Raw genomic sequence first — 24,975 nt, forward strand, 5'->3', positions numbered from 1 at the left:
TCTCCTGAAAAACCTGTATGCAGGTCAAGAAGCAACATTTAGAACCCGACAAGGAACAATAGACTGGTTCAAAATTAGGAAAAAGAGTATGTCAAGGCTGTATATTGTCACCCTGCTTATTTAGCTAATATGAAGAATACATCATGCGAAATGCCATGCAGGATGAATCACAAATTGGAATCAAGACTGCCAGGAGAAATATCAGCAACCTCAAATAGGCAGATGATGCCACTTTAATAGCAGAAAGTGAAGAGGAACTTAAGAACTTGTTGATGAGGGTGAGAGTGAAAAAAACAAAACTGGCTTAAAACTCAACATTCAAAAAACTAAGATCATGGCATCTGGTCCCATCACTTCATGGTGAATAGATGGGAAAAAAGTGGAAACAGTGACAGATTTTTTACTTTCTTGGGCTCCAAAATCTCTGAGGATGTTGATTGTTGTCATGAAATTAAAAGACGCTTGCTCCTTAGAAGAAAAGCTATGACAAACCTAAACAGCATATTAAAAAGCAGAGATATCACTTGGTCAACAAAGATCCATTTGGTCGAAGCTATGGTTTCTCCAGTAGTCATGTATAGATGTGAGAGTTGGACCATAAAGAAAGCTGAGTGCTGAAGAACTGATTCTTTCAAACTATGGCATTGGAGAAGACTCTTGAGAGTCCCTTGGACAGCAAAGAGATCAAATCCTAAAGGAAATTAACCCTGAATATTCTTTGGAAGGACTGATGCTGAAGTTCCAGTGCTTTGGCCACCTGATGTGAAGAGCCGACTCAATGGAAAAGAGCCTGATGCTAGGAAAGATTAAGGGCAGGAGGAGAAGGGGGTGGCAGAGGATGAGACTGTTAGATGGCATCACTGACTCGAACATGAGTTTGAGCAAACCCCGGAAGATAGTCAAGAACAGGGAAGCCTGGCCTGCTGCAGTCCATGAGGTCGAAAAGAGTCAGACACGACTTAGCCACTGAACAACAACAGAATTTATATATATTCTGAGTCCTCCCAACTCTTTGGAGCAGTTCCTCAGAGCTATCTGAGAGGCTGTCTCTGGCTACAGTCCTCAGTGAGGACTTAACACTATAAAACCTAACACAACTTTTATGTTGTGCATTTTTATTTCAGTCAATAAACTGTAAGCAAGTTTTGCCTCATTTTGCAAATATAACACGGTCCACAATAAAATATTTTAAAAAACTAAGCAAGCAAGCAAAAATAAGTTATAAGCCTCCATAGAGAGATGAAGCAGAATATATCTGGAATATCTTGGTGGCGATGAACTGGATGTTCTCCAGGAACAGGAGGGAGTTCTGTAGTACGATGCTGGGGAGCAGCCAAGGAGAAATCAAGGACTTGGGGGTGGCTTGATCTCTGGCCTCATCCCTTCTCCCCTCAGTTTGTTCAGAGTTCTGACTTCCGGATAACCACAGAGCGATCTAAACTGCTTCCATGAGTTTAAAAGACACTTGCTCCTTAGAAGAAAAGCTTCTAAGATATGCATGATCCAGAAAAGCAGATTTCATCTCTCTGAAGGAGGCAGAGGAGGAAAAGGAGAACCACCACCACAGGGACTTCCCTGGGGGGTATAGTGGATAAGAAGCCACCTGCCAATGCAGGGAACATGGGTTCCATCCCTTGTCCGGGAAGATTCCATGTGCCTCGGAGCAGCTAAGCCTGTGCACCACAACTACAGAGCCAGTGAGTTGCAGGGCCCACAAGACACAGCTAATGAGCCCCTGTGCTGCAGCTGCTGAAGCCCGTGTGCCTAGAGCCCATGGTCCGAAACAAGAGAGGCTACCCCAGTGAGAAGTCTGTGCACTGCAACTAGAGAAAGCCCTCGTGCAGTGTGAAGACCCAGCGAGACCCAAATAAATAAATGAATAAAAATAAATAAAATCCCTCTGTTCTTAAAAAAATAAGAAGGAACAATAGGGTATTAAATGGCTACACCACAGTATTTCACAGGAGATTCATCAACTATTTCCTTAGTCTACCACGGATGGGGATTTAGGATATTTTCAATCTTTGCACAAACATGAAGATGACACAGTAAACATTCCCAGGCTTAGAGTGTTGTCCAAATGGTCGCCTCTTCAGAAAAGCTCCAGGAGCAACTGAGGCACAAGAGGCACATGTGTTTTCAAGGCTCTCAAGATTGACATTTATCAATGGCCAAGTCCCCTTCTAGAAGGATTATTCCCATGCAAACTCCTGGCAATGACAATGAAAACACTTCCTTGAAGTTGGTACTGTTTTCTGGTTACGGGGCTGCCATGGGAGGTAATGAGCACCCCGTCCCCAGGGGAGTTCAAGTATGCGTGGTACGACTCTTTGCCCAGGGTTGCTAGGATCAAGAGAGAACTTGCATTGGTTGCAGGTGAGACTTAGGTATGCTTAAGGCACCTTCTCAGTCTTTGGGCCTCTTCAGTAAAGACTGGAAGCTCTAATTCTCTCTCTCTCTCCGCTTTTAAGTTCCCCTCTGAGCCTATTACTTCTGCTCACACTTTCCCCAAACATTTGTTTTGTTCCTGAAGCTGCCACTGTCGATAAAAAGAACAGACTCTGGCTCATCTTCCAGTTCTGCAAAAGGTTCAATCATGGCCCACTGCAGTGCACCCTATGGAGCATTTAGGGTTGAAAAAACAGGAGGGAGCATTCTGGGTTTTGGATCTATGGCCCCCAGAAAGCTAAGATGCATAACTAAGGGAAGATTTCAATGACCCCAGATTTTTGCATCTTCCCATCCATTTTCGTGCTTTAGAAAAGCACTACAATCATTAACTTGAGATGTCTATATTTCTGTCATTAATAAACTTTCACCAAGATGTATGCTTGACTACATGTATTTTCCAGGCTAAAAAGATTATATATATACCGGCTTCTCCCCCACCTCTTTGGAGCAATTCCTTAGAGCTATGTGAGAGGCTATCGTCCTCAGTAAGCTCCCAGTGAAACTGAAATGCCAAGGTTGTGTTTATTTCAGTTGACACCACCCAGGCCCTGGGCCTTCTGAATACAGCTGCTGAATGTCAGATAGATCTAGCCTTGCTGTGGAGTGATGCGGGACATTCAGTCCATTGTGGTGAAGGGGACTCACCTGGGGTCACTCAGACCTAGGTGCAAAGCTTTGCCACTTCCTATTGGGTGCCTTGGGGACAGGTTGCTTCATCTCCTTGAACCTCGATTTCCCTCATCTGCGAAATGGGGATCTCTGTAGCCCTCACCCCACAGTGAAACCACTAGGTGGAATTTCAGGGGGGCTCCTTTATGTCTCAGCGTAGAAAGAATTCAGCGAGAGGCAAAGTGATAGATAAGAGGTGATTTTTTTCAGGCAACTGAGAGGGTGCTGCACCCCAAGAACTTAGCGGGTTACAGTTTTATAATAAAAGTAGGGAGGGGGAAAAAGACCACCACCTTCTTCATGAGTAGACATCATGCTTCCATCATCAGCTCCTCCTCCAGGTTGGGCAGGAGAGTTTTCTTACCCTCCCTGGAGGACTCTTACCGCACTATGGAAAAATAACTTTAGGTCTCAATACAATGATGGTCTTTCACTTTGAAATGTCACCTTTCCATAAATTACTGGTTTTTTTTACGTGTGCAGAGAGCATGTCCTAGGGGTCATTAACTTTCTGAGCTCACTGAGCAGGATGTGGGGCTCAGGCCACCATTGTTTTATTGTTTGGGGCCGTGACTCTGGGCTCTGTTGCTAAACAAACCTGCTCGGTTTTGTGATTAAGCAAGCCTGCATTCTAGAGTGACTGTTAACTTCCAGGGGTCTCCCATACTGTTTTCTTTACTTACAGTCCCCTAGAGGATTAACTATTTAGTCACCTACTTTGCCCCTTTCCTCTGTCCCTATCCAAAGGGCTATTAAATGGGACAAGGACACTGTCACCTACGCAACTGTACTCTGTGAATCACTGTTATCTACAGGTCGAGATTCCAAAGATATGCTCGAGACCACAATGTCATCCTCTCTAGGATGGGGAGCTAGAGTGCTCTAAAGGCAAGGAATGCGAGGGTGATGGGAGGGGTGGGCAGGGAGGAGAATGAAAGACCACCCAGAGGTGGTGGCTCTCCAGCAGGGTCTAGCACCTAAGAAAGAGTCTGTTGCGGAGACAAGGGAAGGGCTGGCAGCCCAGGCAGGCTGCCCTGAAGGAGCAGAGGTGTGGCCGACTGTTAAGTCCCCTACTTCCCTGGCTAGAGCAGGAGAGGGTGGTAAAGTAAGTAAAGTCACTCAGTCGTGTCCGACTCTTTGAGGCCCCATGGACTGTAGCCTACCAGGCTCCTCTGTCCATGGGATTTTCCAGGCAAGAATACTGGAGTGGGCTGCCATTTCCTTCTCCAGGGGATCTTCCCGACCCACGGGGTGGAGATGGAGGTAAAAGATGAAATCAGCAAAGGGAGCTCGGGCTAGACGGCAAAGGGTTTCGATTGATCGCTGGGCTCAGTGTTTGGCCTCGGTCCTCAAGGTGATGAGGAGACAGGACAGACTTGGAGAGAGGGAGGCGGTGAGATGAGATGTGTGCAACCTGTGGTGGTGGAGGCTGTTGGAGGAGGAAACCCCCAGATCCCTCTTTCGGTGCCCTGCCCCACTCCAGGGGTTTCCCTGGTGGCCCAGACGGTAAAGAATCTGTCTGCAGTGCAGGAGAAGAGGGTTGGATCCCTGGATCAGGAAGATCCCCTGGAGAAGGGAATGACAACCCACTCCAGTATTCTTGCCTGGAGAATTCCCTGGACAGAGGAGCCTGGCAGGCTATAGTCCATGGGGTCGCAAAGAGTTGGACACAACTGAGCGGCTAACACTTAATTACCTCACCCCAACAGAAGGAAAGGAGGCTGAGAAACTGGGGAGGAGGAACTAGAGCCTTCAGGGCGAGTAGACCAGTCACCTGTTTTGACCTATTTGCCATATTCATCCTCTTCTTTTTTGGCCCTACTGTGAGGATCTTCGTTTACCACCCAGGAATGGAACCGGTGACCCCTGCAGTGGAAGGGCAAAGTCGTAACCGTTGGACCACAGGGGAATTTCCCGCCATGTTCTTCTTTTAAAGACCAGCCTACTAGATGGAAACGCTGAACCCAATTAGGAGATCTCACAAACAGGCATTTCAGGCAAGGCAGCCAGAGTTTGTGTGTGCAAGGCAGAGCGAGTGAGTCAGTTGCTCAGTTGTGTCCGACTCTTCGTGATCGCATGGACTATAGCCTGCCAGGCTCCTCTGTCCATGGGAGTCTCCAGGCAAGAATACTGGAGTGGGTTGCCATTCCCTTCTCCAGGAATCTCACCAACCTGGTAACTTCTCAGATACTTATCACCATTGATTACCAGAAGAATTTTGACGCTAACTCGCCCACCCCTCCCTTGGGAAGAGAGCCCCCTAGTTTCACCCTATAAAAGTTCCTCTCCGGCCTCCTATGGTTTATATGCATGAGGTTTCATCTCAGCTTCTGCTTTTTCAGCGAAAGCAGAACCGACCTGCAGGTGACTGAGAACGGGACGGAGAGTGGGGAAGACCCTCGGGACCGCGCAGGGCACCTGTGCCTTTAAGTGAAGGGGTGAACCCTTGGGGGCGTGTCCGCTGGGCGGGGTTGTGTGAGGGGCGTGGCCGGCGCGGGGAGAGCCGGGGCAGAGCCTGGGGCGATCCGGGGGACCAGACCCGGATGCGGCTGCCGGAGTGGGGCGCGAGTCCGAGACGTCTGGGGCAGAAGGTCGGGCGGCGCGGGCCGGCGGGCGGAGGCTGGAAAGGCCGCGAAGCCCTGCGGGGTCGAGGTGCGGAGTTTGCGGGTCCGAGGCCCGGCCGGAGGTAAGAGGAGCGTCACCGCCCGCCTGGGCGCGGCGGGAGGATCACGCACCCGGAGTTCATCTGCTCAACATCCGCCAGGATTGGGAAACGGAGCACTTGGACGTTCCCGGGGTCTCGCACCTAGAAAGTGCAGCCGCAGAAGTGATCGTAACCCCAATTTCCTGCCTCTGCTCCTCCCTATCAGGTCTGCAGATCTTCGGAGTGTCTGAAAGTCTAGCCTCGGACAAGCGCACAGTCGCGCTCAATAAATGCTCCGTTGTGAGTGAGCACGAGAAATCGGAGGCCGATAGAGAGGAGACCCGTGTTGATCCTTAAGTTGGGAACACCTGAGGGCGTGAGCCCTTGTTAAACGAACCCTTATCGTTTGTTCTGACACGCCAGCGTTTGTCTTCATTTTACGGATGAAGAATCAGAGGCTCAGAGACGTGGAGTGACCGCCCTAAGGCCGCATAGCGCCCCAGTGGCTAAGACTGTATTGCAGACCTGGAGTGTCGGCTCCAAGTCAGTGCCAAGTGCAGTTACAGAGAACTGCAGGAGGGAAGAGCCTGTCAACAGGTGAGGAAAGAGTGCTGAGACAGGCCCTTCTGCCCGCTTTTCCTTCCCCCAGGCACCCCCTCCCCCGCCAGGACTCTGAGCAAAGATTTACAAAAAAAAAGAGAAACCTTGTTTTCTGGGCTTTGTTTTTCTTGAAGGCAAAACAGGCTCATTAGCAACATGTGGAAGAGCCAAAAGAAGAAAACTAGTATGCTAGGGACTTTTTTTTCTTTTTCCCCTTTCCAGTTTAATTTCTTTGAAAGAAAAATTAAGCTCTTTTTCCCTAGTGTTGAGGGAAAAGACAGATGCTAGAGTCCGGCTCTGCTGTTAACGGGCTGTCTGACTTTGAGCAATTCATTTCCCCCTGGGCCTTGATTTCCCCATCAGAGGCGGTTATTGCTCTGGGTTTCCATGGAGACACTACTGGGGGCTCAGGAGGAAGGGCTATGTACTCTGCCTGCTAGATGAGTCAGGCCCATCCAGAATGTGGCTTCTGCATGGCTTTCCTTTGGAGGGATGGGGGGAGGGGCGTTCTTCAGGCCCCTCCTGTTGGGTCCTGCGGTCTGGTCTTCCATGACAGTGTCCCTTTCTCACTCCCACCCAGCAGGCCACTGGAGGTGCCAGCTGTTTGGAACTGAAACACTGCAGAAAGGGAAGCATCCGGTGAGGGCTGGGCCCCTTAGGGGCTGATGGCCGGAGGACTGCTGAATGTGTACTGGGTCCTGAGTTTGCTCTGTGTGCTGCAAATGGGGGAGACAGTGTCCGGGGCCAGGGCCCCATCTGCAGGGGCCCACATCAGCTCCCAGTTTCCAGCCTCAGGTGTGAGCCAGACCGGCGTGGTAGACGTGAGTATCCACTCAGGGAACTGGTATCAGGTGGGGACGTAGTCAGAGGACTCGGTATTTATTGAGCACCTACTCTGTACCAAGCACTGAAATGAACCCTGGAATATGCCAGAGAACGTATACTGTAGACAGAAATCACTGCCCTGATGGAGTGAACAGTTTCCTAGGAAGATGGCTAAATAAACATGTAGATTTCAGGCTGTAAGATGCTAGGTGCTCTACAGATAAAGAGGATGAAGTGGTATTGCAGAGTGGAGGCTATGAGGTACAGGGAGTATTTACAACTGTTTCAGATTGGGTGATCACACATGGCTTCTGGGAGGAAGTGGCCTTTTAAGCCAAGTCCTGAGTGGAGAAAGGAAGCCACTTGTAACAGACACCAGAAGGAAGAACATTCTAGGTGGAAAGAAAAGCATATGCAAAGGCCCTGAGTTAGGACCAAGCTTAGTGGATTTCTGGAACTGTGAGGAGGCCAGAATGACTGGAACAGGGTGAGTCATGGGGGAGAGTGTTAAGAATGAAGATGGGGGAAAAAAAAAAAAGAATGAAGATGGAGATGTGGTGGTGGTCAGATTACAAAAGACCTTAGGAACTGAAGCTAGGAGGTGGGATTTGTTTTATGACAGTGGGGGGCCCATGGAAGGTTTTCAGCAGGGAGTTATCAAAATCTGATTTATTTCTTCAAAGAATGTCTCTGGCTTCTCTGGAGAAAATGGGTTGAGGGTAGCAGCAGGGAGACCAGTAGGAAAGCTCTGGCAGCTTCCCAGGTGATGGAAGTGCAAGAGAGGAAAGAAGTGGCAGGACTTGGAGTAATGTTGGAAGCATAACAAGCAGGAGGTACTGATGGTTTGGATGGAGGGGCAAAGTGGTGGAAGAAAGGAGTCAAAGATGGCTCCAGATTTCTGGCCTTAGTGTCTTGGTGGGTGGGGGGATGGTAGTGCCTTTGCCTTGGATGCACCAAAGGAGAAGCAGTGATGAGAGTAAGGAGGCTTCCTTCTGAGGCAGGGAGGTATGCGGATGGTGGAGACCGGCTGCAGGGAGCTCTCATCATTCTGTTCTGATGTCTCTAAGGGGAGGGGAGGTTGCAGTGGATCCAGAGTGAAAATCTGAAGGCAGGGGGGTTGGATTCTCACTTCGTATTTTCTTCGATGGGAGGACAAACGGAGCAACAAACTCCTCCCCACCTGAACGAACAGCTGAGAGTGTGTTTAGCACCCACGCCAACTTTATGGGGCTGCAGAGTACCTTCATGCCCCTTGTTTGAACCAGGCAAACAGGTAATTATGCCCATTTTACAGATGGGAAAGTGATTTGCGGTTACTGTAGGTTATAAAATTGACTGCTGCCTCTTGGAGGCAGGAAAATGGGGGTTATCTGTGGCTTGGGTCAGATAATCTCTCTGAGTTATTGAGCTCTTCAGCCAGCGCTGTGCAGTGCTCACCAAATCCTGCCCTCAAACCCCCGAGATGAGTGTGATGATTTCTGTGCTGCCCATGAGGATGCTGAGGTTGAGGGAGGGGAAGTTGGCCATGAGGGAAGTTGCAGAGCCCAGACGTGGACTCATGGCTGAATTCAGATCCTCCTTCTTTGGCTTACCGCCTCCCAGGTCTACACAGGCGGCTGACCTTTTGGGAGTCCTGCCAGCCTTTGGCCAGGGAGCCTGCAGGCTGGGAAAGGCCACCCACTCCTCACCTAGGTCCTTTTATGTAGTCACTCATTCAACAAATACTTATTGAGCACCTATTATGTGCCAGGAACTATGCTACATGTGAGGAGTAAATCACTCAGTTCCTGCCCTCATGGAGCTTGTATTTCTAGTTGGGGACACACATGAGAAACAGGCTCACAGGTCAGGTAAATCCACAGGATTTCACTGACGAGAATCACAAAACAGGGTAGGGATGTGATGGAGTGAGATGGAGAGAGGTGACTGCTTTGCCTTGGGCTAGTGGGACGGGCCTCTCTGTGTACAGAGGGAGGCTTGAAACTTTGCAAAGATATAGCAGAACAGCACGTGCAAAGGCCCTGAGGCAGGAGCAGAAGGCCATGTCATGTCACAAACTTTGGGAGGCCGAATTGGCCAGAACAGTGACTTGAGGGGTGAAGGATGAGGGAGGAGACAGTAGAGGGAAGCCAGATTGCCTGGGGCTTTGTGGACCACTGGAGGAGGAAATGGCAACCCACTCCAATATTCTTGCCTGGGAAATGCCATGGATGGAGGAGCCTGGTAGGCTACAGTTCACGAGGTCACAAAGAGTCGGACAGGACTGAGCGACTTCACTTTCACTTTGTGGACCACTGTGCAAAGTGGGCCCATTCCTAGGCACAAGATGGGAGCCTTGCTAGCATTTAGAACACAGGAGGGATATGATCTGGTTTTGTTGTTGTTGTTGATGTTTTTAGTTTTTTGGCCACACTGTGCGCCATGCAGGGTCTTAGGTCCTTGACCAGGGGTTGAGCCCATGTTCCCTGAGGTGGAAGCGTGGAGTTTTAACCACTGGACTGCCAGGGCAGACCCCAGGAGGGACATTATCTGATTTCAGTTTTTACAAAGATCCCACTGGCTGCAGTGGGAGAATCAACTGGAAGGGGCAGAGGCAGGGAGCAGGCTGGCAAAGCCACTGGGGGAGATGGTAGTGGTAGCTTTGGGAAGGGGTCCAAATTAAGATTTTTTGGTGGGGGGGTGGAAATAGGACTCAGGCACCCAGTGCCCAATGACCTCATCCTTCCAAGTGTGACCTCAGAGGGCCAGAGACTTGTTTGGCATCAGACTACCAGGGCCCAGTAATTCCAGGACGCTGCTTTTGGGAGGAAGGAGTCTGAAAAAAAAATTCTCCACAGATCTGACAGAGAGACTGGACATTTAGGGCTGACTCTCGCGTTCCTGACGGGAACAAGCTAACAGGTACAGAGAGCTCTTTATCTCTATGCTCAATTTTCACCTCTGGAAAAAATAGTAATCAATGCTTGTGTTACCAAGCACTGAGTGTGTACCAGGCGCTGTTTGAAGCACATGGGTTAGCTCATTTAGCCCTTCATTTCAGGAGCTGGCAAAGTTCAGCCTGCAGGTCAAATCGGGTCCACTGCTGGGTGTTGTCCAGTCCAGGAGCTGGGAATGTTTTTTATGCATTTTGATGAAATAATTAGTTTTTGGCTGAGCTGGGTCTTTGTTGCCAGACACAGGCCTTCTCTCATTATGCTGAGGGAGGGCTACTCTCTAGTCGAGGGGCGCAGGCTTCTCCCTGCCGTGGCTCCTCTTGTTGCAGGGCGCAGATCTAGAGCTCGTGAGCTCAGCAGTGTGGCTCATGGGCTCAGTCGCCCCATGTGGCATGTGGAATCTTCCCGGACCAGGGATTGAACCCATGTCCCCTGTGTTAGCAGGCAGGTTCTTAACCACTTGGCCACCAGAGAAGTTCTTGAGAATTGTTTTTATATTTTCAAATGATCAAAAAAAATTTCTGAAAGAACATTATTTCATGACGCATGACAACTCAATTCAAGGCTCAGTGTCCATTAAGTACAGCTTTACTGGAATGCAGTCATGCCTGTTTATTATTACGGCTGATGCTTTCACATGGTCAGTCAGAGTTAAATGGTTTCAGTAGAGAACATCTGGCCCACAGAGGGGGAAACAGTTAGCCCTTTATAGTTTGCCGACCCCTGCCTCGTTTTATAAAGGCAGGAACCGAGGCACAGAGAAGTTGAGTGAGTTGTCCAGCGACGCACAGCTATGAGTGGGGAAGCAGGATTTGAACCCAGGCTGCATGGCTCCAGAGCTCTGTCTTCAGAAGCGGTGTACCACCTGGCCTTGCTGAGCAGTTGTCACGAGGCCGAGGGGCTTCTGGAAAATAGCAGTGCTTTCTGCTCCTGGGTTGGGGTCCTGGTGGGAGACCTGTGATTTTCCACTCCTTGGAGGACTTGCCCTGTTGGGGTCCAGCTGTGGGATTGGGAGAATAGAAGGATGTGTACCTACAGGAGCCGGGAAAGCGGAGTTTCCACTGCAGGTCACATCTGCCGCTCCTCTTGTGGGAGCTGGTCAGTGAGGTTAAGAATGTGAGATGTCTTTGAGAGTATTTTAATGTCTGCAGGTAACTGACTCTAGATGCGTGTTTTCGTTTCCAGTTGCTGCTGTAACAAATTACTACGAACTTAGTGGCTTAAAATGAGCACATATTTGTCATCTGGGGGGGTCAGAAGCCCGAAATGGGTTTCACTGGATTAAAATCAAGGTGTCAGTACTGTGTTCCTTCCGGAGGTTCCAGGGGAAGGTCCATTCCCTTGCCTTTTCCAGCTTCTAGAAGCTTCCTGCGTTACTTCCTTGGCTTTCGGCTTCTTCCTCCATCTTCAAAGCCACTGGCCTAGCATCTTTCTCTTTCTCCCTCCCCCTCCCTCTCTCCCTCTCACTCACTGTCTCTCACTGTCTGGACCTCTGCGCATCTCTTTCTATCACTCTGACCCTCACGCCTCCCTCTTATAAAAATCCTGTGATAAGATCTCAAGCCCTCCAGATAATTCTGGGCAATCCCCCCATCCCCAAAGCCTCAATTTAATCACCTCTGCAAAGCCCCTTTTGCCATGTAAGGTCACACTTCACCCAGGCTCTAAGGATTAGGACTGGACATCTTTGGGGATCACTCCTCAGCCAGGGAGGATGAACCAGGAGCTTGTGACTCCATGCTGTCCCCTCCCAGCCTCTCATCCCTCCCAGCCTCTCATCCCTCCCAAGCCACCCCGTCCTGCCCATGCACAAGGAAGTGCCTTGGGCTGCAGGTAACAACATTTGGCAGGAGGAGAAGGGGACCACAGAGGATGAGATGGTTGGGTGGCATCACTGACTCAATGGACATGGGTTTGGGTGGACTCTGGGAGTTGGTGATGGACAGGGAGGCCTGGTGTGCTGCGGTTCATGGGGTCGCAAAGAGTTGGATGTGACTGAGAGACTGAACTGAACAACATTTGGAGAGAGCATCCAGGTAATGAAAACCCAAGTCTTTCTTGATGGGCCCCAAGTAAAAAATGGAAACAATTTAGAATTGTCCCCTTGGTACTGGAGTTGTGGAATTGTTTGGCTTCTTAATGGAGGCAGCGTGGACTTTGATAGTCTACAATCTTTGTGCATGCGTGCATGCTCAGTTGTGTCTGACTCTGCAACCCCCTGGACTGTAGCCCACCAGGCTTCTCTGTCCATGGGATTCCAGGCAAGAATACTGGAGTGGGTCGCCATTTCCTCCTCCAGGGGATCTTCCTGTCCCAGGTCTCCTGCATTTCCTGCATTGGCAGGTGGATTCTTTACCACTGAGTCACCTGGGAAGCCCCAGTCTACAGTTTGATAGTCAATTATAAAGGGTGTGTGCAGAAGCACTTAGCAAAACATGTGGCACCAAGATCTGGTGGCCAGGCGGGGTTTGATGAAGACTGCCCTGTAGGTGAGGAAGGCAAGGTCCAGACACCTTAAAGGGGCCGCTTCCCTGGTGGCTCAGACGGTAAAGAATCTGCCTGCAAGAAGCTGGAAAAGGCAAGGGAATGGACCTTCCCCTGGAAGGTCCTCCAAGATCCCCTGGAGAAGGGGATAATCTCCAGCATTCTTGCCTGGAGAAGCCCCCTCACAGAGGAGCCTGGCCGGCTACAGTCCATGGGGTCGCAGAGAGGGAGACTCGACTGAGCGACTGAGCACACAGCGCAGCAGGGGTCACCCAGTGAGCTGGTAGCAAAGCTGGGGCTCAGACTCAAGGCTGCCTTTCCTCTCAGCTACCCTGTCTTCCACACCAGTCTTACCGGTATTGGATTGAAAACTGACAGCCCGTGGGCTAGTCCAGCCGCCGTGATTTGGTTTTGGTTTTTGGTGGTGGGGTGGTGGTTGTTCGGTCACTAAGTCGTGTCCGACTCCGTGATCCCATGGACTGCAGCACACCAGGCTTCCCTGTCCTGCACTATCTCCTGCAGTTTGCTCAAGCTGTCCATTGAGTCAGTGATGCCGTCCAACCATCTCGTCCTCTCTCGCCCCCTTCTCCTTTGGCCTTCAGTGTTTCCCAGCATCAGAGTCTTTTCCAATGAGCCGGCTCTTCGCCTCAGGTGGCCAAAGTATTGAAGCTTCAGCATCACACCTTCCAGTGAATATTCAGGGTTGATTTCCTTTAGGATTGACTGGTTTGATCTCCTTGCAGTCTTTGGTTTTATAATGTTGATGCCTTTCAGCAGGGCACGCCCCCTCCAGCTCATCACCACCCTTGCCAGCAGCCCCGGTGGTTTTAGACATTTGTGTAATCTGTCTGGTCCCCAGGACATTGCATTTGCAACCCTCTCTTGTCCATCCTGACCCTTAAAACTTACCCACAGAGGGGAAAATATTTGACCCTGTCTGGGTTCCCTGGGGATCCTTACTGACTCAGGGAAGAGGATGAGAGGGGAAGGAGACAGACTGAGGATTCACCACCCCGGACTCAGAGCAGAGCCACGTTAGCTCTGCACCCCCTGGGCAGAGCTGAGTTCAGCTCCTGATGAGTTTCAAGGGAGGGGATGGCCAGCTTGGGGCACGGGGGCAGGCAGGACTGCGATTCTGGAGGCCAGATTTGGGGGGACCCGCCTTGCTGGCTGTGCTGTCAGGAAGATGGAGAGGAGCTGGGCTGGGAGTGTCTCCTGCTTTCTCCCTGGCCAACTCTGAGGACTGGAAGGAGCCCAGGGCAGGAAGTGGGGAAGAAGGCAGGAGGAGGAGGCGGCCGCCCCTGCTCCTGGTGGGCTGTTTCCTCGGGAGCTTCAGCTAGTAACTTTCAGGCAGAGCTGAGTTTGAAACCAGCTGGCAGTGGCAGGCTGTGTGCCCTGGGGCGAGTCTCTTTGCCTCTCTGTGCCTCAGTTTTCTCATCTTTGAAGTGGAAACAATTGTACTAGGTCTGTTCTGAAGACTGGGCGAGTTGGGGTCCAACACAGTGTGTGGCAAAAAATTATGAGTCCCGACTCTGTGCGAGACTTTGATGGGGGTGGCGGACATTAAGTCAGTCTGTGATCCGACAGATAACGGGGGATTTCCAAACACTAGAAGTGCTTTGAAAAGGAAGACCAGGGGTGAAGAGAGTTTGTAACTGGAGGATCTGCCCTGTCCTGGTTAGAGTGGTCAAGGAAGACTTCCTGGAAGAAGCATCTGAGGATTGGAGGATGAATGAGTGGTGTTTTTTTTTTTGAGGGAGGTGCCCCAGGCAGAAGGAACAGTTTGGGGTCTAGAGAGAGCCAGTAAGCAGGGGTTAGAGGTTAACAGAAATCTCACCTCCAGCTTGGCATTGGTAGAAGTTCAGAGAGGGCTTGTGGAGGGGGTAGAACTGTTAAGTGAACAGTTCAGTGGCATTCAAGACATTCTCATTGTGTAACCATCACCACCATCCACCTCCAGGACTTTCTCATCTTGCAAAACTGAAACTGTTCTCATTAAATAACTCTCCATTTCCCCCTTCCCCCAGCCCCTGGCAGTCACCCTTCAGCTTTCTGTTTCTGTAAGTTTGACTACTCCCAAGTGCCTCATATATAAATAATGATGGAACTATACAGTATTTGTCTTTTTGTGACTGGCTTGTTTCATTTAGGGCTTCCCTGATAGCTCAGATGGTAAAGAATCTGCATGTGATGCAAGAGACCCAGGTTTGATCCCTGGGTCGGGAAGATCCCCTGGAGAAGGGAATGGCTACCCCCTCCAGTATTTTTGCCTGGCGAATCCCATGGACAGAGGAGCCTGGCAGACTACAGTCCATGGAGTCACAAAGAGTTGGACACGACTGAGCGTTAAACACTTTCTGTTTCACTTAGCGTGATGTCTTCAAGGTTCATCCATGTAGTAGCTTGTAGTAGCTTTCTTCCCCCTTTTAAGGCTGAATAACATTCCATCATATGGATATGCCATGGTTTGCTTAGCCTATTCATCCACTGATGGACACTTGGGTTGTTTCTAAACCTTTTGGCTGTTGTGAATCAGGCTACTATGAATATGGGTGTGCAGATGTCTCTTTGAGACCTGACTTTCAATTCTTTTTCATGTATACCCAGAAGTAGATTTGCTGGATCATATGGTAATTCTATTTTTTTTTCCCCAGTTTTTGTTAAGATACATTTGACCTATAGTACCATGTCAGTTTAAGATGTACAGCATAATGCTTTGACTTACTTATATTATGAAATGATGATGACAATAAGTTTAGAAGACATCCATCATCTTCTACAGATACAAAAGAAAAGTTTTTTTCCTTGTGATGAGAACTCTTGAGATCTACTGCCTTAACATCTTTCAGAGGTTTAAGAAATTTCTCCCTCTGCAACAGACACTATCTGCCCATATCCTTTGGACCCTATTTTTTTTTTTCTGGCTGTGCTGTATAGTTGATAGGATGTTAGTTTTCTGACTGGGGATTGAACCCAGGCTCTTGGCAGTGAAAGTGCAGAGTTCCAACCACTGGATCGTCAGGCAGTTTCTGACCCTACCATTTTGGTGGGCTTCCGTTGACTTCAAGTCAACAGCATCTTTTTCCAGAACCACCTACAAGCGTGGTAGGTCAGAAGTGCTGGGGACCTAGCTCCTCCCTCCCCGGCTCTGCTCACCTGCTGACTGATAGGCGTTGGTGTACAAATACCCCAGCTCCCTTGCCCCTGGGATTACCAGCCCATGGCGGGAACCATCTCCACCGAGCCTTCGCGGTTGCCTCTCCCACCCCTGACTCACCTCCCTGTCTTGGTGCTTGTGCTCCCCACACCTCCCGAATCTGCTGCTTGCTTAGAAATCCTTGTCTCTTGGGCGCTTCTGGAGGAACTCAGACTGTGAGACTGTCTGACTCAGCACTTTCACTTCTAGAAATCTCTGACCAAACATTCTCACATGTGCCCAGAGAGTCATGTGCAAGGAAGTTGACTGTTGGCACTAATGGAAAGGTAGACACACTCAATTGCTCGTCATTAGGGAAATGTTCCCTCTATTACGAGTCATCCATGGTATGAAATCTTGAGATTACAGTGGGCCAGGAATGGGACAGTAATGGTCAAGGACAGGAAGTTTAGAAGAACCTCAAATTGCCTGGATTCCAGCCCTTTCTCTACTACTGAGTGGGCCCTGAAATGCTGTCTTTTAAGTCTCGTTATCTGTATAATGGGCAGGATAATCTTATCTTCCTTTGTAAGATCATTGTTTAGATTAACTGAGGTAACCTTTTAAGCTCAGCACTGTGCCTGGCATATAGAAATCACTCAGAATGTTTTTACTTTCTTCATTATGTCTGTCAATATGTTAATAAATGACACATCTGTGAAGTGGTAAAAGTCAAGTTGCAGAAACAAGAACTTTAGGACAGACCCATTTCTATAAAACAAAACAAACTCTGTACTAAGATGTATCTACAAATGTCATTAAACTGAGAAGTGTCTGTTTCAAGCTGATCATGGCAGGAGAGAGGTGGGATTATGGAGGGCAGGGATGAGAAAGGAGAATTTAGAAATCGTTACATATTGTTTCTCTCTCTTTTTTTTTGCCATGCTGCATGACTTGCAGCATCTGAGTTCCCCAGCCAGAGATTGAGCCCAGGCCCTGGCAGTGAAAGCTCTGAGTCCGAACCACTAGACCACCAGGAAATTTCCTGTTTTGTTTTAAATATGTGTATTCATGACTTGCTTCCCAGGTGGCTCAGTGGTAAAGAATCCGCTTGCCAATGTAGGAGACATGGGTTCGATCTCTGGGTTGGGAAGATCCCTTGCAGGAGGAAATGGCAACCCACTCCAGTAATCTTGCCTGGAAAATCACATGGAGAGAAGAGCCTGGTAGGCTACAGTCCTTGGGGTTGCGAAGAGTCGGACGTAACTTAGTGACTAAACAACAAATTCATGACTTACTTGTGTTCATTTCAAGTACACGTTTATTTTTAAACATGAAGGTGTGCAGCTGGAGCCTGGGAGGTTTAGGGAGCAGGCTGAAGGAGGCTGTCTTCACTGCTTAGGTGGGGCTGGTCCAGTGGACCACGGGGCGGTGGGTTCTGATGTCCCCACCCCACCTCCCTTTCCGCAGTGTCGAGAAGTGTGTGGCCTGAACGCCTCTGACCGCTGCGCCTTCGTCCGCATCAACCCCGACTGCCGCAGTGACGGGGGCTACCTGGACTACCTCGAGGGCATCTTCTGCCACTTCCCAGCCCGCCTCCTCCCTCTGGCCATCACCCTCTACGTGAGGCCCTGCCCCGGGGGGGTGTGCTGGTGAGAGGGGCCCGTGGCCCCAGCAGGGCTTAATGCTCTTTCCCCCTCTCTGGCTTCCCCCCACCCCCGCCCAGGCTTTCTGGCTGCTTTATCTGTTTCTGATTCTGGGAGTCACCGCGGCGAAGTTGTGAGTTTGGCCCTGGCCTGATGTCCAGCTCGTAGACGGGAGAGCGGGGGTCCCAGGGAGGCGGGAGGTTGACTTGGGGAGGAGCCACCCTGGGCTTGGGGGGAAGGACCCGGGGCAGGAGCCACTCGCCGTGGAAACACTCACCGCTGGCCTTTCCCCTATAGCTTCTGCCCTAACCTGTCGGCCATTTCCACCACGCTGAAGCTTTCGCACAACGTGGCAGTATCCTTTTGGCCCAGTTCTGGTACCCTGGAGGGAGGGCCGGAGGGTGCGAGGGGCTGGGAGACGGGCCTGGGCCAGCCGGAGCGCCTGCCCTGAGCCCCTTGACATGTCCCCCCATGGCGTCACCTTCCTGGCGTTTGGGAACGGGGCCCCGGATATCTTCAGCGCCCTGGTGGCCTTCTCGGACCCGCGCACAGCCGGCCTGGCCTTCGGGGCCCTGTTTGGTACGAGCGAGCGGCCCCGGCTGCGGGTGAGAGGCTGGGAGGGCAGCCGGAGGTGGGCGCGGGGGGCACCGAGCCTTGCCTCCTCTCCCGCAGGCGCGGGCGTGCTGGTCACCACCGTGGTGGCCGGCGGGATCGCCATCCTGCGTCCCTTCACGGCGGCCTCCAGGCCCTTCCTCAGAGACATCGTCTTCTACATGGCGGCCGTGCTGCTGATCTTCACGGCGCTCTACCGCGGCAGGGTCACGCTGGCGTGGGCCCTGGGTGAGCGGCTGCGGGGCCGGGGCGGGGTCATCGCCAGCGCTGATGGCTGGGAGGCGCGGGGCGGGGGTGATGGGAGCGGGTGGTCTGCAGGGCACAGAGTCACCTGTGGGTCCGAGTGATGGAAGCGCTGCTTGGAACCATGGTGGCCTGGGCATGAAAGTGGTTCTGATCACCGAAGAGGGCAGGGCGAAGTCGGGGTGATGTTCTGGGTTTTCACAATTTCCAGTTTTCATGAGCGGTACAGTCGCAATGCTGACTGTGACCCTCAGGGTCCCGGCAGCAACTCACTCCATCCAGATGGTTCCAAAGACATGGATGGGGAGGGGCGGCTTATAGAGGGTTGAGAAAAACCAGGGAGGGGGGCTGCGATGCAGAGACACCAGGGGCCAGCAGCAGTGGGAGCCCCTGAAAGGTGCAGAAGGTTCCGGGAGCATGCTGGAGGGTTCCAGGCCCAGACCGGGGGTCACCCAGCCTGAGTGAGAGTTGCAGAAGGTCACGGGTCCTGCCAGAGACAGGGCCCACAGCAGGGAGGGGGTGCCCCAGACCCTGCCCTGCCGCCTTCTGATTCGCTCTTGGGGCTCCGTGGGCAGGCCCAGGGCAGCCAGAGATTGGGGGATACATACTGCAGGGGATCAGCCTCCCAGGGCACAGACAGGACACTAGCCCTTCGCACTTGAACTGTGTCCTGGAGGCCACTGTCTGTGCCAGGCGTGACACCCACTGTTGACTGATGGATTGGTTGGGCGGGGGGAAGGCAGGGGCGGGGTTGGTAGGGAGAAAATAAGGGCCAAAGAGGGGAAGGGGGGCGCTCCAGGAAATGGCCCTTTGCCGGCTGAGCTGGGCTAGGTACACAGACAGCCGCTGCCGCCAGGTGCCAGCGACAGAACTGGGTGCCCTTGGTCTGTGGGCCCTGCAACCAGGACGCCGCTTGGTGATGGCGTGCTGCCCTTGTCCGCAGGCTACCTGGGCTTCTACATGTTCTACGTGGTCACCGTGGTTCTCTGCACCTGGATCTACCAGTGGCAGCGGAGGAGATCCTTGGTCTGCTCCATGCCAGGTACTCCAGGTAAGGTCTGAATGGAGCCCCCGCGGGAGGACCCCTGGGTCTGGCGCCCTCTATGCCCAGAAGCTGCCGCCTCTGTCTTCTGAGGCCTGTGCCAGCCGTCTCCTCTTCCTGCTTTTTATGCTTGTTCCACCAAGGTCCCCCCTCCATGGTTTCGCTTGTGTTGCTAAAGCCTTGTCATCACCTGCTTGTCCAAGTTCATTAGTTCTTCGTGCTCCTGCCTGTTGCTGGGACAGATCTTCCTAAGAGCTGTCACCTCCCGCATCCTAGAATGTGCCCCCTGCCAGGTGCTTCCACATCTACAAATACATGCACACACACATCCAGAAATATGCAACACACACATTCACAAATGCATGAACGTACATAACACACACACAACACATACAAATACACATTCACAAATACATACACATATACAACCCACAGGCTTCCCAGGTGGCGCAGTGGTGAAGAATCCACCTGCCAATTCAGGAGACCCCAGAGACGTGGGTTTGATCCCTGGGTCAGGAAGATCCCCTGGAGAAGGAAATGGCCACCCACTGCAGTATTCTTGCCTGGGAAATCCCATGGACAGACGAGCCTGCCAGGCTACAGCCCATGGGGTTGCAAAGGGTCGGATACAACTGAGTGCGCACACACACACACACCCCCCACACACATCTGTAGTTACATGTCTTGAGCTGAATGGGGCTTCTGCCTTAGGAAAAGGCATGGTTCCCCCATTTACCCCAGTCCCCAGTGCTCTCTGTCGTCAACCCCGACGTGGACAGACCTGATGATGTTGGGAAGCCAGAATTCTCCCCCAAGCCTCTTTCACTTGTTCCCATGACGTGCTTGGCCCTCTTTGGCATGTGAGCCTGAGAACCTTGCTCTTGACCTGTTGCCATTTGTGCTGGGCCTCAGCTTTCTTCTCCAAACTCATTCGTAGCCCAGCCTCCACTCCCCAGCTGTGCAGGGCCAGCCCCACCTCCCTGAACATGCCACGTTCCCCCTGGCTGTCTCCAGGCTTTGCGTGTGATGTCCCTTTTCCCTGGTGTGTCCTTCTTCTGAAAAGACTTAAGGACTCAGCCTGGAGGGAGCTCTGCAGAGACCCCCAGGTGTCTCTTCTGGGCTTGCACAGCTTTCAGACTCACCGCAGCACAGCCTTTATCTCTTCATTCTGTTATTAATTTGCTTATGTTTCTATCTATCGGACTGTGAGCTTCCAGAGGGCCGGACTGTGTCATTTCCTGAGGTCCTGGCACGGGTGCTGATAACTCCCCCTACAGGAAGTCTACCATGATTTTTGCTCTCTTCTCTATCCGCTGGGCCTTCAGAGTTCAGCACATAGTACTCTGTGCTCTCTTTTAAACCCATCCTAACCCACTGGGCTGGAACAGAAGGGGAAAATGAGGCCTGGAGAGTTACACAGAGGCAGAACCAGGGCTAGCATTCTTCACTTGAGAACAGCCGTTTTCCTTTTGGGAAGCCTTTCTTTGCAGGGCTCGGTCCTCTAATCCCGAGGACTCTTGAGAGAAGTTTCAGACTGGAAAAGAAAAATATGTTGGGTTCCAAGTTCTGAAAGGTGCAACGTGGAAATCAGTAAATGTTTGAGTTTTGTCTTCAGGTGGCTGTATTAAATTTGACCTCACTGCCGCCTCACCATATTTGAAAATGTTTTGTGAGTTAGACTTCCTGAGTCTGTAAGAATTCCTGAGCGTACAGCGTGATTGCTGAGAAGTCGATGATACAGAGGGGGCCTGGACACTTGCACCCTGAATACCGAGCGGTCCCAGAGGTGCCCTACCCTAGAATAGTGGTGGGAGGGCCTGGGCGCCCCACCTGGCTCACGGGAAACTCCGCTCTCTCCTACAGAGATGCTGTCTGATTCCGAGGAGGAACGGGTGTCTTCTAACACCAACAGCTATGACTATGGTGAGTCCGGGGACTCTGTGCCCAGCTGGGGTGGGGGTGCCAGCTGGACTGGGCTGGAGAGGTGGGTGATGGGACCATCCAGCAACCCCGCACCCCCCCAGCCCAGGAAGGAGGCAGTGAACACCTCTGACTGCAGGTTGAGCTGGGTTTGCCTTCCCCGCCCCTTACCAGGCTCTGGGCCTTTTCCTTCTTCCCAGGGGTTGGGGTCACTGGTGGGAGGGAAGGGAGAGGGTTTCCCAGAGGCCGAAGCAGCCACGGACACCTGCCCCTCCCCGCTTGCGCCCCCAGGTGAAGAGTACCGGCCGCTGCTCCTGTACCCGGAGACCACGGCCCAGATCCTGGTGCGGGCCCTCAACCCCCTGGATTACAGGAAGTGGAGGACCAAGCCCGTGTACTGGAGGGTCCTCAAGGTGTTCAAGGTCAGGGGGGACCCTGGGGCCAGGCCTCTGACTTGCTGACAGCACAGGACAGTGGCCCCTCCGCCTTCTCCTGAGCAGTGAGGTTGGGGGGCAGGGTGGGGGGGCCCTGCTGAGGACTTGATGGGGAAATACATGAGCTGGGACTCCAGGGGGAATGTGAGTCAGGGAGCATGGCTCAGACTCCTCCCCGCAAAGAAGGAAGGGAGCATCTTCCCAAGGACAGAGAGAGAGGAGGTTGACCTGCTGAGAGCCGGGAACTGGGGAAGGCGAGAGTGTGGGTTACAGTGAGTCTAAATGAGATCAAAATAGCACTTCTCTGACCGCTCACTGCTTCCCTGGGCTACCTGTCTCCTGAGGTCCGGATGTGAGCAGGCCGGTTTCCATGAGGCAGGACTGCAGTGCCTTCCACCACCCAGACCCAGAAAGTCAGAGGTCTCACCTCATAGCCCTCCAGTGTGGATACCTTTCAGGCCTCCTCAGACCCAGAGGGCAGATAATGAACAACTAATATTTATACCCCATGACAGCTCTGGCTGTATCATGATCTCAGGCCAGTCACTTCACCGCTCTGAGCTTCAGCTTCCTCCACTGCAAAATGGGGATAATGATAGAACCTTTCTTCTGGAATCCTTGTATCAGTAAATTAGTGCTGCAGCAGTGCTGTGTAAAAAACAGCCCCCAACATCTCACTGACATATGATGACAAGAGTTATTCTCATCCAGTCTTCTGAGATGACTCTGGCTGGTGGTTCAGGTCTGCCCCATATCTCCTTCTGGGACCCATGGGAGTATGCTGTTTTCTTGGCAGAAGAGACCAAGGCAGACTCCCCAAGCCCAATTTATATCTTTGTTCACATCACATTCACCAACAGCCCATTGGCCAAAGCAAGCGGCATGGCCAAGTTCAACATCAGTGGGATGGAAATATATTCTGCAGACTAGTCATTTGACAAAAGTGTGGGAGTGTTCAGTTCTGTTAACAGATAGAGGGAGATTGAAGAGTTGGGTACCGTATCCAGCCTACCACAGTGGTTGTGACAATTTGATGAACTAATCTGTGTGAAGGACTGGTTCTGGTGCTTAGCATATGGTAAGCACTCCACAGGTGTTTTTAGGAGTTTAGCTGTTGGCTAAAAACACAAGTGAAGTGAAACACCAGGTACCAAGTCCGTCAGAGCTGGCCCTGCATCCTGGTTTCATATACCTTCCTGTGTGGCTTTGGAGAAGTTTCTTAGCCTCTCTGAGCCTCAGTTTCTTAATCCGAAAGGTAGGAAAATTAAGAGTTCCTGTTCAGGGTGCCGTCAGTGTTGGCACGCGGTCGGTGGCAGTGTGTTACAGCCACAGTCAGAAGTGCCTGGGGGTCTGCGCCCGGGGGGTGCTTCGGCAGTAACGCCTTGTTCCTTGGTTGGTTGGTTGGTTGCTATCCTGGGTCTTCACTGCCATGCGGGCTTTTCTCTAGTTGTGGCAAGCTTCAGTCGCAGCGTGTGGGCTTCTCATGCAGTGAGAAGCATGGAGCTTCTTGTTGCGGGGCGTGGACTTCAGGGCGCACAGGCTTGGTTGCCCCATGGCATGTGGGGTCTTCTAGGACCCAGGGCCGAACCCGTGTCCCCTGCACTGGCAGGCGGATTCGTAGCCACCGGGGAAGTCCAGCCTGGTTCTCGAGTGACTGAGCTCGGGGCGTGGCGGCCAGGCACAGGCCTCCCTGCCTTCACCCTCCTGCCTTCCCGCACTTGACAGCTGCCCGTGGAGTTCCTGCTGCTCCTCACCGTCCCCGTCATGGACCCCGACAAGGAGGACAGGAACTGGAAGCGGCCCCTCAACTGCCTGCACCTGGTCATCAGCCCCCTGTTCCTGACCCTGACCCTGCAGTCGGGGGCCTGTGAGTGTCCCTGCCCCCGGCCGGCCCACCCCTCCCGCCCGCATCCCCGACGTTCTCTTCTCAGCCACCCCGGGGGACCCGGGACCAGCCGGCGGTCCTGGACATACAGCAGACGCTTAATGTGTGCTTGTGCCACGAGCCTCCAGGGGTCCACCGCTCACACTGGCTCCAGAGGGCAGCGACGGGCTGGTGGCCCTTGGACCAAATCCCGCCCTCTGGCGCGTTTGCTTGCGTTCCCAAATTCACAGAGTTGATGTCAAAATCCGGGGCTGGATTTCTCAAGATAATCTGACCCGCATTCCTAACAGCAGAGCTGGTGGAAGCTGAGAAGAGGCAACCCTGCCCCCGCCCCGCCTCGTGCTGGTGCCCGCTGACCGGCTCCTCACAAACCCTTCCGCTGCCTGTTGAGTGACCTGGGTGGTCCCCGCCGGCCTTGAGCCTTCCCCGTCTGCCCCAGGCTTTCCTTTTCTGATCCATTTTGGCCCGAGCGCTGCCCGGTCTTGTCAGGCGTCTTCTGACTCCTCCTTCTCAGGTTCTTCCTGTTGTCCGACTTGAGTATCTCATGCTGCCCAATCCTCTCTCTGTCCTCTGGCTCCTGCCCCTCAACCCAGGGGCATCTCCTGGAGGTGGTGGTAGGGTTTTGGTAGCAAATACAGGGCTGGATGTAGCTTTTTTTTTTCTGCTAATGAGCGTCAGGATGAAAAGGCTGCTGAATTCTATTTCTCCTCCAATTTATGGGAAGACATGGTCGCGGAGGAAGGAGTCGGTCAGTGTGACCCCAGAGATGGGAAGGGCGCCCCCTAGTGGTGCAGTGGGCTGGTTCATGACAGCCCTGCCTCTCCAGTCCCCCAGGGACTTGGGTCATCATTCTTGTGGCTTCTTAAGAGAAGGGTTCCCAAGCGTTCAACATTCAAGAACGTCTTGATTTTTCTCCCATTCTAAACTGTTGTATTTGATATTTTTCTTTAATCAGTTCTTTTTTTTTTTTAACTTCAATGTACTGGAAAGGAATCTCTTTCACCGGCATCAATAGGAAACCAGCCTTGTTTCCAGTACACTTAAGATATTTAATTCTGTTACAGTGAGAGTACTGAAGAGGGAATCCATTTCCTGAGATGTGATTCTATGATATTTAGTGTCTTGTCCACTTACCCCAACACCGTCTAGTGGTAGCATGTCCGTGCAGGGGAAAGACTGGTTCAGGCTAAAGCATTTGTGACTGCTTCTAGGTTGACCCCTGCATAGAGAGAAGCCCCAGACTTGGCACCCTGCCCAAGGTCTGGGGGTTCTCTCCATCTAGGGGTCAGCCCAGCAGGGGGTCACCTGCCCAAGGAGGTGACATGTCTGCCAGTCAAAATGAAAAAACAGAATCTCCAGCCTGAAACTAAGATAGGAATGGCTAAGACCACTCACTCCTACTGTCTTTTCCCATGCCCAAGGCAGACATCACTAATCAACTATGATGCTTT

At 52.0% G+C, this 24,975-nt stretch overlaps 1 protein-coding gene across 1 annotated transcript in view; it reads left to right on the plus strand.

The window, feature by feature from the left end:
- The first annotated feature begins 5,634 nt into the window (after positions 1-5,634).
- Positions 5,635-24,975, plus strand: part of SLC8B1 (solute carrier family 8 member B1) — a 29,674-nt gene continuing 10,333 nt past the window's right edge. Inside the window, exons 1-11 of the mRNA XM_065904555.1 lie at positions 5,635-6,361; positions 6,945-7,185; positions 17,213-17,365; positions 17,469-17,521; positions 17,686-17,743; positions 17,841-17,967; positions 18,061-18,228; positions 19,187-19,294; positions 21,149-21,208; positions 21,497-21,627; positions 23,365-23,506. Of these exons, the coding sequence (XP_065760627.1) occupies positions 7,030-7,185; positions 17,213-17,365; positions 17,469-17,521; positions 17,686-17,743; positions 17,841-17,967; positions 18,061-18,228; positions 19,187-19,294; positions 21,149-21,208; positions 21,497-21,627; positions 23,365-23,506 (1,156 nt within the window). The 5' untranslated portion in view covers positions 5,635-6,361; positions 6,945-7,029. The remainder of the gene's footprint in view (positions 6,362-6,944; positions 7,186-17,212; positions 17,366-17,468; positions 17,522-17,685; positions 17,744-17,840; positions 17,968-18,060; positions 18,229-19,186; positions 19,295-21,148; positions 21,209-21,496; positions 21,628-23,364; positions 23,507-24,975) is intronic.

The sequence above is a fragment of the Muntiacus reevesi genome, chromosome 13, assembly GCF_963930625.1.
Source record: "Muntiacus reevesi chromosome 13, mMunRee1.1, whole genome shotgun sequence".
Taxonomy (NCBI): Eukaryota; Metazoa; Chordata; class Mammalia; order Artiodactyla; family Cervidae; genus Muntiacus; species Muntiacus reevesi.